Source organism: Leucoraja erinacea, chromosome 4, assembly GCF_028641065.1.
Source record: "Leucoraja erinacea ecotype New England chromosome 4, Leri_hhj_1, whole genome shotgun sequence".
Taxonomy (NCBI): Eukaryota; Metazoa; Chordata; class Chondrichthyes; order Rajiformes; family Rajidae; genus Leucoraja; species Leucoraja erinaceus.
The window spans coordinates 2,660,376-2,680,150 of NC_073380.1; the positions used below are offsets into that span (position 1 = coordinate 2,660,376).

The window sequence follows — 19,775 nt, forward strand, 5'->3', positions numbered from 1 at the left end:
CCCGAGTCAAACAGCATGAACATTGGCTGTGGTATAAGGAGAATTGTTGTGTATGGCGGCAGATAGCCAGTCGGTATCGATAGTCCGGCTTGGGTCCGAACTGGGAGGTGGGGAACTGGAGCTGGAATAGGCTCTTTGGCCCAACTCATCCTTGCCAACCATATTTTTTGGCCCACATCGCTCTAAACATTTCTTGTCCATATACTTGTCCAAAAGTCTTTAAAATGTTGTTATAGTTCCTGCCTCAAGTACCTCCTTGTTCTTGGTTTCTTGGTCCTCCAAAATATTCCAAATGGAATTTAAACTGGAGGTGGTGAAGGGAGGACTTAAGCCAGAAAGGGTTATTGGGAAGAAAGAGCTACTTTAAATGTAGTTGCATCTGGTTGGGTAACTATAGTAGGGTGGAGATTATTCCATGCTTTAATTGTGCGGGGGAAGAACGAATTGCTGTACACATCTGTCTTCGTAGCTGGGATCACAAATTGGATCGAATGCCCTCGTCTGCTCCTAATTGGTTTGGGTTTGGTGTAGGTCTTGTAGTCTATGTCAATCTGACCATTTAACATTTTGTAAAAACAGGTCAAACGGTGAGCTTCACGTCTGTCTTGGAGAGGGTTCCACCCCAGAGAATTCAGAAGTTCAGAATCCCTCTTGTGTATGAGGGTCTGCACGGGTTTATCCACTCACCTTGGCAAGGCACCTGGTTGCATTCTGCTGTCTGAACGCTTCCTCCCTGGCAGGGAGTTCCGGGCTCTCCACAGCTTCTACTGCGGATCCGCTCACCTCCTCCACAGCTCTGCGAACACTGGCTCCACGCGGACCAGGAGTTCTGCTCTGCACAGCGTGAATCACTGCAGTCAAATGTCCCATTCACACAGGCACTGAAACAGCAAACAGCAACTCTGTCAATAAAAGGATGAGAACTCATTCCTAAAAGAGAGGGTAAAGAGTCAGAGGTACACAAAAATGCTGGAGAAACTCGGCGGGTGCAGCAGCATCTATGGAGCAAAGGAAATAGACAACGTTTCGGGCCGAAACCCTTCTTCGCCCGGCGCGGCTTCATGGCCGTGGGACATTCCAGCGCCCGCCGGGGGCTCCAACGTTGTGACATTTAGACCGGGAGCAGGGCCGTACATAGTCCTGCACGGCCTAAAATGGCCGTGGGACTTATCATCGCCCGCCTGGGGCTTGGACATCGGGAGAGAAATGGAAAACAGGGGGAGAGAAAAGACTTTGCCTTCCATCACAGTGGGTTCACTGTGATGGATGTTTTTGTAAATTGAATTGTGTGCATGTCTGTATGATATTGTCTTGGTTTGTATGGCTGTGGAAACGCAGTTTCGTTTGAGCCTCAATGAGGTTCAAATGACATGTAATAAATATTGATATTGATTGATATTGATTCAGACTGAAGAAGGGTTTCGGCCCTAAAGGTTGCCAATTTCCTTCGCTCCATAGATGCTGCTGCACCCGCTGAGTTTCTCCAGCCTTTTTGTGTACCTTCGATTTTCCAGCATCTGCAGTTCCTTCTTAAACACGGTAAACAGTCAGAGATGGACACTGTTACGGGCAACATGAGTAAAACATTAGACCTGCAACTATGTTCATGGAGCTAGATTGCAGATTAAACAACAGAACTTATGAGGCTGGTTACTTCAGTGCCACGTTCTAGTGAGGACATAGAACAAATAGATAAATCACTACCCAAAAGACCGTTAAATGCCACTACAGTATATGCCTCCATCACCACCCCTGGCAACGCATTCTAGGCACTCACCACCCTGTGTGTAAAAAACGTTGCCTCGCACAACCCCTTAACATTGGCCCATCTCACCTTAAATCTATACACTCTAGCATTTTATTTTCCTAATCTAGGAAAATGTTTCTGACTGTCTACCCTATCTTATAATTTTATATACTTCTAACAAGTCTCCTTGCAACCGCCAGCATTCCAGAGAAAGCAATCCAAGTCTGTCCAACTTCTCCCTATAGTTGGTGTACAATTTTGGTCGCCCAATTATAGGAAGGATGTCAACAAAATAGAGAGAGTACAGAGGAGATTTACTAGAATGTTGCCTGGGTTTCAACAACTAAGTTACAGAGAAAGGTTGAATAAGTTAGGTCTTTATTCTCTGGAGCACAGAAGGTTAAGGGGGGACTTGATAGAGGTCTTTAAAATGATGAGAGGGATAGACAGAGTTGATGTGGATCAGCTTTTCCCTTTGAGAATAGGGAAGATTCAAACAAGAGGACATGACTTCAGAATTAAGGGATAGAAGTTTAGGGGTAACATGAGGGGGAACTTCTTTACTCAGAGAGTGGTAGCGGTGTGGAATGAGCTTCCAGTGGAAGTGGTGGAGGCAGGTTCGTTGGTATCATTTAAAAATGAATTGGATAGGCATATGGATGAGAAGGGAATGGAGGGTTATGGTATGAGTGCAGGCAGGTGGGATTAAGGGAAAAAAGTTGTTCGGCACGGACTTGTAGGACCGAGATGGCCTGTTTCCGTGCTGTAATTGTTATATGGTTATATGGTTATAGTCCAATCCCGCTTCATTCTGGTAAACCTCCTCTGTGCCTTTTCCAAAGCCTTCACATCCTTCCTGTAATGAGGAGACCAGAACTGTGCGCAATACTCCAAATGCACAAAAGTCCTATAAAGTTGCATTATGACTTGACCTGACCAATGAAGGCAAGTATGCCATACTGTATGTTCTTTACCGCTCTATCTACTTGTGTTGCTACTTTCAGGGAGCTATGGACTTAGACCTCAAAATCCACCTGTAGACCAGTGGTACTCAAAGTCCTGCCATTTACTGTATACTATCCTCTTAGATTCTACCTCTCAAAGTGCATCCCCTCACACTTGCCCACAGCAATCCCCATTTGCCATTTTCCGCCTATATTTCCAACTGATCTACACCCTGCGGTCTTCTTTAACAACCCTCCCTATCACCAACAACTTCACCATTTTTGAGTCATTTACAAACTTTCTGATCAGACCACCTACATTTTTATCCAAATCAATAATATAAATCACACCAAAATAATCCCAGCTCTGATCCCCGTGGAACAACAATGGTCAGACAAGAACATTCTGCACCACCCTTTCTTGTAACTTCTCTTTCCCAGCTTTCTTCCTTCTACTCCGTCTGTCTGAAGGCACCCGACCTGAAACAGTGTCTTTCCACTCCCTCCACAGATGCTGCCTGGCCTGCTGATCTCCTTAGCACTATTTTTGATCATAGATCCCATGCGACTTAATCTTCTGAGGGATCTGGTAACATTTCTTACTGAAGTCCATATGGACAACATCCCTTGCCCTACGCTCATCAATCATCTTCAGCACCTCCTCAAATGCTTAATCACATTACTGGCACTGGACCTCCCACATATACTTCTTTACTCAGAGAGTGGTAGCTGTGTGGAATGAGCTTCCAGTGGAAGTGGCGGAGGCAGGTTCGATTTTATCATTTAAAAATAAATTGGGTAGTTATATGGACGGGAAAGGAATGGAGGGTTATGGTCTGAGTGCAGGTAGATGGGACTAGGGGAAAATAAGTGTTCGGCACGGACTAGAAGGGCCGAGATGGCCTGTTTCCATGCTGTAATTGTTATATGGTTATATAGTTGGCGAATAGCCTCAGTATGAAGAAGGGTTCTGACCCAAAACGTCACCCGTCGCAGCCCTGTGATATCACATCCTTAATTCCGTACATGAAGCCCAATACATAACATACCAGGTGCCACAAGGGACAACAACCCTGTCTCCGGGCTGATATTCCACAGTGCGGTTTGAGCTGGGCAGTCCACAGCGACACTCTGAGATTAACACACAGCTCGAATCCTGCAGTAACTGCCCCCTAGGGCATCGGCAACCTGCAGGACAAGGTCAGGTCAAAGAATTAGGTACAATCTATGGTTCTATTGTCCAGATGGTAATGTACAAGCAAGAGGTGACAAGAAATGCAGATGCTGAACTGGTATACAAAAACCAAACTGCTGGAGGAACTCAGGGGGTCTGGCAGCATCAGTGGAGGGAAATGGGCAGTCGCCATTTCAGGTTGAGATCCTTCATCTCGATTACAAATGGATAGTCGATGGTTCCAATTCAATGAACATCGTCTGTTCATTTCTCTCCACAGATATTGCCTGTCCGGCTCTGGTCCTCCAGCCTTGGTTTGAAGTCCGGGCAAGATGTGATATGCTTAAAAATACAATATTAAGAGAGGTATAGACAGGATAGATGGAGTCTCTTTCCCAGGGTGGAAATGGCAAAGACTAGATGGCATAAAGTGAGGGGCCACGTTGAAAGGAAATGTGCGGGGCAAGTTTTTCTTCACACAAAGAATGCCCAGTACCCGGAATGCACAGCCATGGGTGATGGTAGAAACTGATACAATCGGAAAGTCATTGAAAGAGACACACGAACAGGCAGGGATTTGAAGAATGTAGTCCATATTCAGGCAGATATGCAGTTTTAATTGGCATCATGTTCAGCATAGCCTGTTCTTGTGCCTTACTGTCCTCTCTGTTTTATAACATTTGATTGGTTTTTGAATAAACTCAGTGACATACCATTTACCATTCTAATTGCCTGCTTCATCTGCATGTTGGCTTTCAGTAATGTGTGTGCAGTTCAGACTCATAGAATCACAGTACATGGAAACAGGGCTTTTGGCCAAACTCATCCATGCCCACTCAGACGCCTATCTATGCTAATCTCATTTTCCTGCAATTCCCACTATTTCTTCCCATAAACTTGTCCAAATATCTGCTCTCCAATGTCCTGGGGCCTCGTCCATGGCTAAAAAGGATACAAAGATCTCTGTTGTGGCCCCAGCTATCTCCCCCTGGCCTCCATTACTATCCTGGGGTGGATCCCATCAATCCCTGGGGACATATCCACCCACCGCCTACCCCTTTTTAATATTGCCACGCCACATTAGTGAAGCCACAGCCTCAGAGCTCCATGACACAAGTTCAAGCCTGATCTCAGCTGCTCTCAGTCATTGAGTCATAGAGCTGCACAGCTGGGCCCATCTTGTCCATGCCGACCAAGGCTAGTCCCATTTTTCCGAATTTGACCTACAACTGTCTAAACCCTTCCTATCCTTGTATTTATAGCCTAAACTAGAGAAGGGTCTCGGCCTGAAATGTTCTCTATCCTTATCTATCAGAAATGCTGCCTGACTTGCTGAGTTACTCCAGCACGTTCTGTTGTTTTTCTCTCTATTTGGACTTTCTCCCAGAGAGATCAGACTTGGTTTGGTTTATTTTTATTGTCACGTGTAATGAGATGCAGCACAAAACTTAGTGTTACATGTTTTCCAGTCGCATAAGATGGAAATTAAATTGCCCGCAGTATATTTCCCCACAGGTGCAGGTGAACGGCAGAATCTGTGGGTAGTCAATGAGTGAGTGGGTGGCTGTGGATTGGCGGGCAGGGAAGTTCCATCTATGCTGCCTGACTCCGACTCTGCACTCACACTTCATGCCCTGTACATCTCCTTTGATAGATACACCATGCACCAAGCCGCTACATTCTGAAATGTTGTACCTGGTTTACATAATCCTTGGAGACACTGCACGTGGTCCCACAAGTCAGTGCAGGTCCGCGGACAGGGATTGGCACACGACACAAACTCTTTTTCTCGGTCTTCACAGAGCTCTCCTGAAATACAATGAGAATTTGAAATTACATTATCACATTAAGAATCTCTAGCATGGGGGCACACAAAGAACTTTCCTTTGTTGGTGAGAACCTGTAGCAGTGATCAGAGACTGCATCTGATGAAATGCTGGTTGTTCTGATGGATATTTGACTTCTTCTCCCAACATTACAGACCGACACAGATAATCCTTACCAATGTCTCCTCAGTTTCCCGCAGTTCTGCTATCATTCTCCCTCCCCCCAGATGGAACAAGGATAGAGTTGCCCTGGTCCTTACATTTCACCCCACCAGCCTCCACATCCAACACATAACTTGCTAACATTTCCGTTACCTTCAACGTGGTCCCATCAACACTTATATCTTCCAGTCCCCGCCCCTTTCCACCGTCTGCAGAAACCACCCTCTGCACAATTGGTTTGTTCATCCTTTCCCAATCTGACCCCTTCTCCAGGTACTTGCCCCTGCAAACACATGAGATGTAACAGCTGTTCCTCCACCTTCTCTCTCACTCTCATCCAGGCCCAGGGCAGAAAAGTCACTGTGGGAATGGGGAGGGGAGTTAAAATGGTTAGCAACGATTATACTATTCCAAAACCAAAATAAGCAAACTTTTTCCTAACGTTTCACCTATTTGTGATAAATGCCGATCTCAAGAAGCTACCATAGCGCACTCATTTTGTTTTTTGTATAAAAATCCAAAAATTTTGGACTGAAATTTTTGAAATCTTTACAAAATTATTCAAAATAAAACTGATACCAAAACCTGAATGGATTATCTTTGGAACAATGGAAGGCAGCTCTGAACTAAATGTGTTTCAAAAGAATCTATTTAATTACGGGTTAATAATGGGGAAAAAAGCTTATACTTAAATTCTGGAACATTAAATATGTGTATTTCAAATATGTCGGAAACATTACACCTGGAAGATATGAGACTCCTCCTTGCAGGCAAATCAGACCACTTCCAAAAGACGTGGTCTGCATTTAACCACTTACTACAAGAATAAGGTGCAACAGTACTTCAAAAATTAAATGTGTCAGGATCTGAAAAGGGGGGAGGAAAACTATGAAGTTGGTATATCCCTTTTGCGCGGTTTTTATTATAGAGCTTTGGTTTTTTTCCCTCTTTTTTTCATTTTTCCTCATTTCTTTTCTAGGGTCTATTTCTTAATTCTTTTCTCTAACCAATGGGTCTCTGTTTTTTCTTCTCATTGATCACTCTTTTACACAAACACAACGTTCTTCCTCGCACTTTCTCTACTTTATCTATACCTTTCCTTAAAGCTTAAAAAATGAAAGGGGTGCAATAAATGTAATAAGATATATCTGGCTTGTACTATTATAATTTACTGTATTTCTATTAAATAAAAATATTTTTTAAATAAATAAATAAATAAATAAATGGTTAGCAACTGGGAGATCCAGCAGGCCTTGGCGGACTGAGCACGTGTTCGGTAAAACGATGGTCTCACCGACGTAAAGGAAGCCACATCAGGAACACTAAATGCAGCAGATGTTTAGAGGCGGTGCATGTTCAACCATCTGCTGATCGAAGAGCTCTCTCACCTGTATCCACCTGTCACTTCTCGGGCTTTGTCCCACTCCCACTTCTCTTCCAGCTTTCTGTCCCCTTCTACAATCAGTATGAAGAAGGGTCCCGACGCACAACGTCCAAAGATGCTGCCTGACCCGCTGAGTTACTCCAGCACTTTGTGTCTGCATTACTGGATGTGTTTGAATACATCAGGATTATAGATTCAGAGAGCCCTGAAGTCAAACAGCACAGACCGTTCAGCCCACTCACCCTCCATGACGCCTACCGGGAGGAGGTGGCTGGTCTAGCACTCTGGTGCCAGGACAACAGCCTCCTCTTGAACATCAAAAAAACGAAGGAGCTGATCGTGGACTTTAGGAGGGCACATCATCCGAGGACGTACACTCCATTGAGGGTAAATGGGGATCCTGTGGATAGGGTGAACTGTTTTAAATATCCACATCTCCGAGGATATGACATGGACATCACACGCTGCAGCACTCGTGAGGAAGGCAAGGCAGCGCCTTTACCACCTCAGGCAATTGAGGAAATTCAGTGTCTCCGAGGATCCTCCAGTGCTTCTACGCAGCGGCGGTGGAAAGCATCTTGTCCGGGAACATTACCATCTGGTTTGGGAATTGCTCTGCCAAGGACAAGAAGGCTCTGCAGAGAGTAGTGCGTTCGGCCGAACGCACTATGGGAACTTCGCTCACCCCCCTGCAGGAACTATACATTAGGAGGTGCAACTCCAGAGCCAACAATATCATGAGAGACCTCTTCCACTCCTGCAACGGACTGTTCCAGCTGCTACGGTCAAGCAAACGCCTCCGTTGCCATGCAGTGAGAACGGAGAGGTTGAGAAGGAGTTTCTTCCCAGAGACCATTCGGACTGTAAACGCCTATCTCACCAGGGACTAACTCTACTGAACGTTTTTTCCTTCCATTATTTATTATGTAAAAGAATATGTGTGTTATGATTGTGTATATAATTTGTTTGGTTGTTTTGTTGTTTGGCTTTTGCACAAAAGTCCGCGAGCATTGCCACTTTCATTTCACTGCACATCTCGTATGTGTATGTGACAAATAAACTTGATTTGACTTGACATGCTGAATGTGGTGCATAAGAATGCTAATCCCATTTGTCCTCATTAGACACATATCCCTCTACTTTCCAAACCAAGTATATGTCTTTCAAAAGTTATAATTGTATCCGTCTCCTCTCCACTCAGCATTGATGGTGCTGAATTGGAGAAGGTTGAGAGCTTCGAGTAACTACATGTAAATATTACAAACAATCTATCTTGGACCAACCACATTGAAGCAACATCTAAAACAGCACAGTAACTCCTCTTCCTCCTGGGGAGATAAAATAAATTGGCAGGTCTCCCACGATTCTTTCCAACTTCTGCAGCTGCACCGTACAAAGCAAACTGGCCGGTTCAAAACTTTCAACCAGTCCTAAACTGAACTTGGAACAATCCTGGGGTAACTGAGGACTTCTAATGTCACACATACCTGGAGTTTTATTGATCACTTTCTTCCTTTATCTTTATCAATTGGTTGGCTTGGATGAGTTGGGCCAAAGGGCCTGTGTCCGTGCTGTATAACTAACTCTATGAAGGTCCATTAAAAAAAAAACTATGTCCAAAATATGTTCCCCTTCTATTCCTCATGTCAAATAGTCTCAGTTCTGTAACCATCTAGACTTCTCTTTTTATTTAGAAATTGGCCAAAAGTTGTACTTTCCATCACGCCATCTCTTCAGGAACATGAAGACTCATTTTCCTGACCTTGTTTGCTGCATACCCCTGTCACTTTTGATGTTACATGGCAACTATTTCATTGTATGATAGGCAAATCCCTCCATACAAGGCACCATATTAGACTGTTTAATCGTAATTCTAACTCCATTACCTGGGCACATGGCAGTGTTGCAACTCTCCGATTGGAACTTGGGTTCTTGACAGTTCTCTGTGTCTTGCGGGTGAGCCTGGCTGCGTTGCCTGATGCGGTATCCCCCACTGCAAGGTTCACGGCATGGACTCCACTCATCCCAGGGGCCCCAGGAACACTCATCTGTAAAGGTAGACGCCCGTCACAACTCTGGCAGTATTTTACAAAGGGAGACATGAGTAGACAAGGCGGAAAAGAACAGTGAGGAAAACCTTCCAGGTGATAACTAAATTGTGGAGGCAGCAATTAATAAAAGGATAAAGTCATGAGAAATAGAAGCAGGAGTTGCCGTTCAATAAGACGGTGGCTGGTGATATATCCCTCAACATCAATTTCCAAACCTCTGGCCACTGGCCTTGATTGCTCCAATATCCATTGAAATCCATTGATCTTCTGAATGCAATAAATGATAGGCCTGCCTGGTAGAGAATTCCAAGATCACCACCAGCTGATTGGAAAGGTTTCTCCCCATCTCAATTCTAGATGGTCCATACCCCGAGCCTGAACTCTACTTGTAATTTTTTTTTTTACACAAAAAATGGTGATTATAAGGAACTGGAGGTGGAAGTTGAGGTATCACAATGTTTAAGAAACATTTGGACAGGTACATGGATAGGTTGAGAGGAACATGGGCGAAATGCAGGCGGGTGGGACAAGTGTAGATGGGGCATGTTGGCCAACGTGTGCATTGGGCCGAAGGCCTTGTTTCCATGCTGCATGAGTATGGCTCTGATCTGCAGTGCCCTCAATAATGTTTGGGACAAAGACCCATTTATTTATTTGCCTCCACAATTTGAGATTTGTAATAGAATAAATCACATGTGGTTAAAGTGCACTTTGTCAGATTTTTAAAAAGGCCATTTTTATACATTTTGGTTTCACCATGTAGAAATTACAGTAGTGTTTCTACATAGGTTCAGATCAGGTGATTGACTTGGCCACTCAAGAATTTACAATTTTTTGGCTTTGAAAAACTCCTTTGTTGCTTTAGCAGTATGTTTGGGATCATTGTCTTGCTGTAGAATGAACCGCTGGCCAATGGGTTGAGGCATTTGTTTGAACTTGAGCAGATAAGATGTGTCTATACAGTTCAGAATTCATTATGCCACAACCATCAGCAGTTGTATCATCAATGAAGATAAGTGGGCCAGTACATTCAGCAGCCATACATGCCCAGGCCATAACACCCCCACAACTGTGTTTCACAGATGAGGTGGTATGCTTTGGATCTTGGGCTGTTCCTTCTCTCCTCCATACTTTGCTCTTGCCATCACTCTGATATAAATTAATCTTCGTCTCATCTGTCCACAAGAACATTTTCCAGAACTGTGGTTGCTCTTTTAAGTACTTCTTGGCAAACTGTAACCTGGCCATCTATTTTTGCGGCTAATCAGTGGTTTGCATCTTGCAGTGTAGCCTCTGTATTTCTGTTCATGAAGTCTTCTGTGGACAGTGGTCATTGACAAATCCACACCTGACTCCTGAAGAGTGTTTCTGGTCTGTCGGACAGGCGTTTGGGGATTTTTCTTTATTCTAGAGAGAATTCTTCTGTCATCAGCTGTGGAGGCCTTCCTTGGCCTGCCTGTCCCTTTGCGATTCGTTAGTTTTTTCAACTTTTTAAATTTTTTTGGTATGTTTTGAAGTATGTTTTTAATGTTCCTTCGTGTGTTTTGTGTGGGGGGTGGTGTGGGGAGGTGAGGGGGAAACCGTTTCGGTCGCCTCCTCCAAGGAGAGGCGACTTTTTCCAGGTCGCCTCCCCCGTGGGCTAACAGCGAGGATCGGCGCGCCCGGGGCTCGGGGCTCCGGCGGCGGGTGCAACGTGGACTGTCAGCACGGAGCTGGGGCTCGCTGGAGGGGAGCGCTCCGTTTCGTTGGCCCGCAGCAGACGGCAGCCTGAAGCCGCGGTCTGCACAGCTCCAGCTGGCGCGGCGTCTACAGCCCGGGATCCCTCGTGGGGGACCCGGGGGGTAGAAGAAGCTTCCACCGCCGGCCCGCGGCCAACTTCTACCGCGGGTCCGATATGGACTTAACATCACCCCTGGAGGGGAGCTTCGACCGCCGGCCCTGCAGACTGCGGTGCTTATGGCTGCGACGTGGAGGGAACTTTAAATCTTTGGCCGCCGGCCTACACCAACTTAAAGCTGCGGTCTCCGGTGGGGATGAGCCGACTCTGGACTTACCTGGACTTGTACCTTGTCCTTTTACCATCTGGACGCCCGCAGCAACTGCTGCGGAGGGTTGAGGTCCCGACCACGGGGGAAAATGGAGGAGGACTGGCCAAATTGTGTGCCTTCCACCACAGTGATGAATGCTGTGGTGGATGTTTATGTTAAAATTTTATTGTGTTTTTGTGTGTTCCCTTTATCATTGTATTGCTGCTGACATATCATTTCACTTGCACTTTTTGTGCAATGTGACAAATAAACCGTTGTATTGTATTGTATTGTATTAATGCTCAACAGTGCTCTCTTTCTTCTTAATGATGTTCCAAACAGTTGACCCTTCAAAATATTGTTATTGTACCTGGCTACATCATCTCCTCCGGCAGCTAATTCCATATACCCACCACCCTTGGTGTGAAAACCTTACCACACAAATCTAATCTCAGCTTCAATGAATTCTGTCAAAGTGTTCTACTCAATGCCCTCCACCCATGCTGGAAATAAAAATGTTGTCTATCCATCCGATCTATGCCCATCATTTTGTAAATATTTATAAGGTCATCCTCAGCCTCCTATGTTCCAGTGAGAATAACATCCCTCCATTCCAGGTAACATCCTGGTGAATCTCTTCTGCACTCTCTCTAAGGCTACTAGATACATCCAGTGGCAACCAAAACTGCGCACAATATTATTCCTAGTGCAGTCAAACCAATGCCACACATGCTAAATGCCTTGTTCACTACTCTATCCGCCTGTGCCATCACTTTAAGTCAGCTATGAATGTACACCAAGGTCTCTCTGAACATCAATGCTCCTGAAGTCTCTGCCAATCATTCTCTATGTCTCTGCGACTTCCCAAAGTGCATGACCTCACATTTGTCTTTGGATTAAACTCCATCTGCCACCACTTTTCCCAACTTTCCAGCTGAGCAACACTCTGCTCTTTCCTTTGACAACCTTCTTCACAATTTACAACTGCACCAATTTTCGTTGTCTACAAATTTACTAAAAAGCCTTGAATCCCTCTTGCCTTATCCTTCTGGATCCAACTACAATGTGGGACTTTGTTGAGTAAGTAATGTTTGTAGTTCTGGTCGCCACTCTATTAGTAGAGTGTAATGGCGCTGAGGACAGTGCTGTGGAGATTCTCCAAGATGTTGCCTGGGATGAAATGTTTCAGCTATGAGAAGTGTCTGGATTTGTTTTCCTCTGCCATGGGTGGAAATCGTGGGGGTAAACGGGCTCCCTCCAGGTTTTGAGAGGTTTTGTGATCCGGATTTTGAAATTCGATGTAAAACAAAATCCATTAACAATCTCTGTTTTTGTGGGGGTGAGACTAATGATCGAAGGTGCCGATTGGACGAGAGAGATGTCAGTCAGCAGGCAGTGGCGAGGGGCGGGGGACATGATGATTCAGCGCGATCATTGGAGGAGGGAGGTGTCGGTCAGAGACGGAAGTAGGGGGGTGGGACTGAGGATAGAGCACGGTGATTGGAGGAGGGAGACGTCCTGGTGGAGCAAAGATTAGAGAGCGGAGCTTGAATCGGCCCGTTTGCGGGGTTTTTCATCGTCCGGCGTGGCTTAAAATCAGCCGCGGGATCTTCCACCGCCTCACGGTCAAATTGTTGCATCGAGGCTCCCAATGTTGAAGCCCCCACCGGGGGATGGAAGATCCCGTGGCCAGTTTTAATCCGCGCCGGGCGATGAAACGCCCCGCGAACGTGCTGATTGAAGCCCCACGATTTGGGGCGGATGAAGCTGCTGTTGCTGGAGTTCGGAGTCGGTCACCAACCAGGTCAGCCACCAATGTTACCGTCCACAGGGCCCACGGCTAAAGCCCCCAAAGCCCCGCACGCACGTGTTTGTGCGTGAGTGCGGCCGCCAAGAAATTGTGCGTCCCCCCCATGTTTTGATGCCGAATTCCTCCTCTGCGAGTCGGAGTAAAGGAAGCTGAGTGGGGACTTGGTGGAGGAAGATAAAAGAAGGATGGATGATAGGAAACCTCTTAGTAGTGTAGTCTTATACTGTAGGGCATGGCTTTTGGTAAGGACATGAGGTTTAGAGGATATCTGATGAACTTAGTGCTTCTCAGAATATTAATTGAGTTTTTCAATGTTTTTAGAGACCTAATCATATTAGAAAACAGATCAGAAATGGACAGTTAAAGATCAGAGAGTGAATTCTGTAACATTGGAACAAATGGACTTTTACCGCTACAGATTGTAAGGTTGGTGCATGTCCGATTCTCCACGAGATGTTCATTGCATCGACTCCCGTTGACAGGCTGCCCCGAGGCAGATGCCAGGCACACTCGGAATCTCTCCTCCCTCAGTAGGTTCTGGGCCGCTGCAGGGAGCTGGGTGATGTTCAGCGTGATGAGCCGGTGTCTGGGCCAGCCCGCAACTGAGGACTGGCTCAGGGCGGACCGAGGCACACACGGAGCACAACCCGTCCAGTCTGACCACTCACTGACCTCAACCTCACCTGAATAACAAACAACAGGAAAATAAACAACAGTTCAATCTCAGCTGACCATCTGTCACTCCGTCATTCACTCAGTCACTCACTCAGTGTCTACCTGTGTAACAGGTGAGTCTGGGTCTACCTGTAGCAGTGAGTCTGGGTCTACCTGTAGCAGTGAGTCTGGGTCTACCTGTAGCAGTGGGTCTACCTGTAGCAGTGAGTCTGGGTCTACCTGTAGCAGTGAGTCTGGGTCTACCTGTAGCAGTGAGTCTGGGTCTACCTGTAGCAGTGAGTGAGTCTGGGTCTACCTGTAGCAGTGAGTCTGGGTCTACCTGTAGCAGGTGTGTCTGGGTCTCCCTGTAGCAGTGAGTCTGGGTCTACCTGTAGCAGTGTGTCTGGGTCTACCTGTAGCAGGTGAGTCTGGGTCTACCTGTAGCAGGTGAGTCTGGGTCTACCTGTAGCAGTGAGTCTGGGTCTACCTGTAGCAGGTGAGTCTGGGTCTACCTGTAGCAGGTGAGTCTGGGTCTACCTGTAGCAGTGAGTCTGGGTCTACCTGTAGCAGGTGAGTCTGGGTCTACCTGTAGCAGTGAGTCTGGGTCTACCTGTAGCAGTGAGTCTGGGTCTACCTGTAGCAGTGAGTCTGGGTCTACCTGTAACAGGTGAGTCTGGGCCTACCTGTAGCAGGTGAGTCTGGTTCTACCTGTAACAGGTGAGTCTGGGTCTACCTGTAGCAGTGAGTCTGGGTCTACCTGTAGCGGTGAGTCTTGGTCTTCCTGTGACAGGTGAGTCTGGGCCTACCTGTAGCAGGTGAGTCTGGTTCTACCTGTAACAGGTGAGTCTGGGTCTACCTGTAGCAGTGAGTCTGGGTCTACCTGTAGCAGTGAGTCTGGGTCTACCTGTAGCAGTGAGTCTGGGTCTACCTGTAGCAGGAGTCTGGGGTGAGTCTGGGTCTACCTGTGAGTCTGGGTCTACCTGTAGCAGTGAGTCTGGGTCTACCTGTAGCAGGTGAGTCTGGGTCTACCTGTAGCAGGTGAGTCTGGGTCTACCATGGCTGACAAGGGACGTCAGGGACAGTATAGAAATTAAAGCGTAGCAAAGATGAGCGGGAAACAAGAGGACTGGGTAATGTTTAAAGAACAACAGAAGATAACCAAAAAGACAACATGGGGAGAAAAGATGAGGTACGAAGGTAAGCTAGCCAAGAATATAAAGCAGGAGAGTAAAAGCTTCTTTAGGTATGTGAAGAGGAAAAAATTAGTTAAGGCCAAAGTTAGACCCTTGAAGACTGAAAAATGTGATTTTTTATGGGGAACAAGGAAATGGCAGATGAGTTGAACAGGTACTTTGGATCCGTCTTCACTAAGGAGAACACAAACAATCTTCCTGATATAGTAGTGGTCAGAGGATCTGGGGTGACGGAGGAACAAGGAAATCCACATTAGGCAGGAAATGGTGTTGGATAGATTGATGGGACTGAAGGCTGATAAATCCCCAGGGCCTGATGATCTGCATCCTAGGGTACTTAAGGAAGTGGCTCTAGAAATCATGGACGCATTGATGACCATTTTCTAATGTTCTATAGATTCAGGATCAGTTCCTGTGGATTGGAGGGTGGCTAATGTTATCCCACTTTTTAAGAAAGGCGGGAGAGAGAAAACAGGGAATTATAGACCAGTTAGCCTGACATCAGTGGTGGGGAAGATGCTGGAGTCAATTATAAAAGATGAGATAGCCGCACATTTGGATAGCAGTAACAGGATCGGTCCGAGTCAGCATGGATTTACGAAGGGGGAAATCATGCTTGACTAATCTTCTGGAGTTTTTTTGAAGATGTAACTAGGAAAATGGACAAGGGAGAGCCAGTGGATGTAGTGTACCTGGACTTTCAGAAAACATTTGATAAGGTCCCACATGGGAGATTAGTGGGCAAAATTAGGGCACATGGTATTGGGGGTAGAGTGCTGACATGGATAGAGAAGTGGTTGGCAGACAGGAAACAAAGAGTTGGGATTAACGGGTCCCTTTCAGAATGGCAGGCAGTGACTAGTGGGGTACCGCAAGGCTCGGTGCTGGGACCGCAGCTATTTACACTATACATCAATGATTTGGATGAAGGGATTCAAAGTAACTAGCAAATTTGCAGATGACACAAAGCTGGGTGGCAGTGAGAACTGTGAGGAGGATGCTATGAGAATGCAGGGTGACTTGGACAGGTTGGGGGAGTGGGTAGATGCATGGCAGATTAAGTTTAATGCGGATAAATGTGAGGTTATCCACTTTGGTAGCAAAAACAGGAAGGCAGATTACTATCTAAATGCCGTCAAATTGGGAAAAGGGGAAGTACAACGGGATCTGGGGGTCCTTGTTCATCAGTCTATGAAAATAAGCATGCAGGTACAGCAAGCAGTGAAAAAAGCAAATGGCATGTTGGCCTTTATAACGAGGAATCTAATATAGGGGCAAAGAGGCCCTTCTGCAGTTGTACAGAGCCCTAGTGAGACCACACCTGGAGTATTGTGTGCAGTTTTGGTCCCCTAATTTGAGCAAGGACATTCTTGCTATTGAGGGAGTGCAGCGTAGATTTACAAGGTTAATTCCCGGGATGGCGGGACTGTCATATGCTGAGAGAATGGAGCAGCTGGGCTTGTACACTCTGGAGTTTAGAAGGATGAGAGGATATCTCATTGAAACATACAAGATTGTTAAGGGCTCGGACAAGTTAGAGGCAGGAAACATGTTCCCGATGTTGGGGGAGTCCAGAACCAGGGGCCACAGTTTAAGAATAAGGAGTAAGCCATTTAGAACGGAGATGAAGAAACACTTTTTCACACCGAGAGTTGTGAGTCTGGGGACTCAGCATCGGCGACCAACCTTCCACTCAGCATCCCCTCCTCGTCTGCACCCTCGTACTTAACCATCAAGAGTCCGTCTCAACCCAGTCCCACACCCGTTCAAGCGGGACTCTCTACACAATGACAGGATATGGGGAGAAGGCAGGAACGGGGTACTGATTGTGGATGATCAGCCATGATCACATTGAATGGCGGTGCTGGCTCGAAGGTCCGAATGGCCTACTCCTGCACCTATTGTCTATTGTCTACTTGTACCAGGTGAGTCTGGGTCTACCTGTAGCAGTGAGTCTGGACCTACCTGTGCAACTGTGATTTGTGCACTGGATCACACCTTCTTTGCATAAACTGTGGGAAAAGAACAAAATCAGTTCTGACTACATGGACAGAAAGCACTGAGTGATCAACACTCTATCAATATACAGTTGGCATTTATATTCATCAGTATTTACTCCATTTGATTAACATAATAATAATAAGAATAATAACTTTTATTGTCATTGCACATATGTGCAACAGGATTTGGTATGCAGCTTCCATCCAATGTCATAACTTAAACACTTATATTACATCATTTTGGTTTTAATTTAGTTTACAAATATAGCACGGAAACAGGCCCTTTGCTCCACTGAGCCTATAGCAACCATCGATCACCTGTTCACGCAGTTCTATGTTATCCCACTTTCTCATCCACTCCCTACAAACTGGGGACAATTTACATAATGATTTACACATGATAATAAATTTGTATTGTATTGTATTGTATTGTATAAGCCAATTAACCTACAAACAGGCACGTCTTTGGAATGTGGGAGGAAGCCGGAGTACCCGGAGGAAACCCACAGGGTTACAGGGAGAGCATGCAAACTCCACAGACACACACCCAAGGTCAGGATCGAACTTGGTAGTCTGGCGCTGTGAGGCAGCAGCACTACCAGCTGCGCCACTGTGCCGCCCAATTCTACACCAGATCAATTTGCAAAGAGCGAAGTGCTGGAGGAACTCAGCGGGTCAGGCAGCATCTGTGGACAGAGGGGACAGATGACGTTTCTAGTCGGGACCCTTCGTCAGTCAGCAAGTGGTGGCCAGACCCACCAACAGGCCCGGCTGGTCCTCCAGGGACTGAAGACCCATCCGGAGAGACGCAGCGGGTTGTGCAGCTGGACGCAGGAAGTCCCAGCCGCGGAGTCCAGCCACTGCTCGTCCCCCCAAGACCAGAGTACCAAAGAGGAGGGAGTCGATGACAGTGGTCGAGGGGAACAAGGCCGGTGGTGTCTTCACGGCATAAGGTTGTCCCGCCGTGCCGTAGCCGTACCCGACAGCAGCCCCCCCCGCCCCGCAGAGAATATTTAAAGGGGCTACTCCTTGCCTTATGACTGACCTTCTCACCCACCATCCTCATCTTTGGACATCCTGTGCGTAGGGGAGAGGGTAGAGCTGAGGATGTCCTGGTTGGGTTGTTACTGGACCTGGCCAAGCTGGCCATCCACAGGTCACGGAGCCAGTTGGAAGAGGGCTCTGCCCGAGCCGGCTGCCTGTCCCTTTTCCGGGGTTACGCGGTGCCTGGGTGGTTTTAGAAAGGGTCTACACGCTGTCCACGGACGCACTGGGGGGTTTCCGGGACTGCTGGGCACCACGGGCGATGGAATGTATCCTCAATAAGGATTATGAAATAGTTATTTAATACTCAGTATTTAAGAATACTAGCTTTACTTTGTATCATGGTGGTGGGTTAGGTTTGCATTGTTTTGTATTGTACATACTGTATCATTTTTGTAAATAATTGATTTCAATTATTTTTGATAAAAAGAGAGGAGGGAGTGGGATGGAGGGTCAGTAGCAGAGCAACTGCGGGGGGCACTGCACTGTCTCGACGCTGGAGGCCCTGCAACAGCCGGGGGCTTTGCTGAACTGGGCACCACTCCAAGAGACCGATGCATGGATCAGACGTGGCCTACAGCAATGGCAGAGAACCATCAACGGCCCAGGCTGACCCTGCAACGTCCTGCAAGGACAACAGACCTTCGAGGTCAGGTCAAGAACCCTGCACTTGCAACTGGGACTTGAAAATGGTGCTAAAAAGTGGCGACTGTATACTGTCTAAGTGTATTTCTGCTATACACTTGTGCTGTATCTGAGGTGCTTATCTAAGATGTATCTAAGAGCATCTAATGTCTATGATGTGTACTGGACTGTATACAAAAATGAATTTCACCGTACATCGCTACTTGACAATCAAGTGCCATTGAACGAGTGAAACGGCATCTGCCCACTCACCCGCTGAGTTCCTCCAGCATTTCAGATTTTGCTCAAGATTCCAGCACCTGCAGATTCTCGAGTCCGGATCAGTTTTTAAAAAATTGTGTAAAATCTCACGATACCGAGCTGAGAAGATGATTCTAATCAATGAGCCTTACCAAACGTTACAACCAATTAGAACGGTGGCTCCGGGTGGAACACGCAAGGGCACTGGGGCTTTGTGGCCGTCCGACTGGTGAAGGTGAACACACTCACACTCGGACGATGGGACACATTGGTGGTCCTGTTCCCAGAGACCCTGGGGGGAGAACGAGATAACATGAGCTCAGACTAGGAGTGGGCAGCACGCGGTAAAGATGCTTGAAGGAGAGACAGAGAGTAACCTGGATTACTGCAATGTTATTGGTGCGCTAAATAAATAAATAAATACATAGACCCAGGTGGCCTTGAGCACAAGACTAATGCAGCAGATTAGAAAGTCGTGCTGATTTTTCCCTAAAGGTATGCCAGCCTCTTATATTCCCCATGTGGTTCACGTGACCCCAGCTTCCTAACCAGACTTACGCCTCCATTTGTCCTGACCTGTATTCACAGCACAGGTGGGAGAGGATGAGGGGGTGAGGGGAAGGGACGGAGAAGGGAGGGGGGGGGGAGGGAGAGAGGGTTGGGGGATGGCGAGGGGGAGAAGGGGAGGGGGGAGGGAGAAAAGGAAGGAGGGCTGGTGCGAGAAGGGGAGTGAGAAGGGGAAAGACAATGGGATGCCCCCCTGTTGGAGGAAGACTGAGCCATGGGGACAAACCCAAGACCACAAGCGCCACCATGTGGCCAAGTCGGACTGCCGGGAAGAAGCAATGGACCGGCGGCATCTCCTCTGAGGCCG

General features: G+C 46.8%; 1 protein-coding gene across 1 annotated transcript in view; it reads right to left on the reverse strand.

Moving 5' to 3' along the window:
* The window catches only part of sspo (SCO-spondin), a 214,785-nt gene that overhangs the window by 31,632 nt on the left and 163,378 nt on the right, over positions 1–19,775 (reverse strand). The window contains 7 exon segments of the mRNA XM_055633417.1: positions 688–881; positions 3,741–3,879; positions 5,561–5,674; positions 9,124–9,285; positions 13,536–13,808; positions 16,938–16,984; positions 19,054–19,193. Of these exon segments, the coding sequence (XP_055489392.1) occupies positions 688–881; positions 3,741–3,879; positions 5,561–5,674; positions 9,124–9,285; positions 13,536–13,808; positions 16,938–16,984; positions 19,054–19,193 (1,069 nt within the window).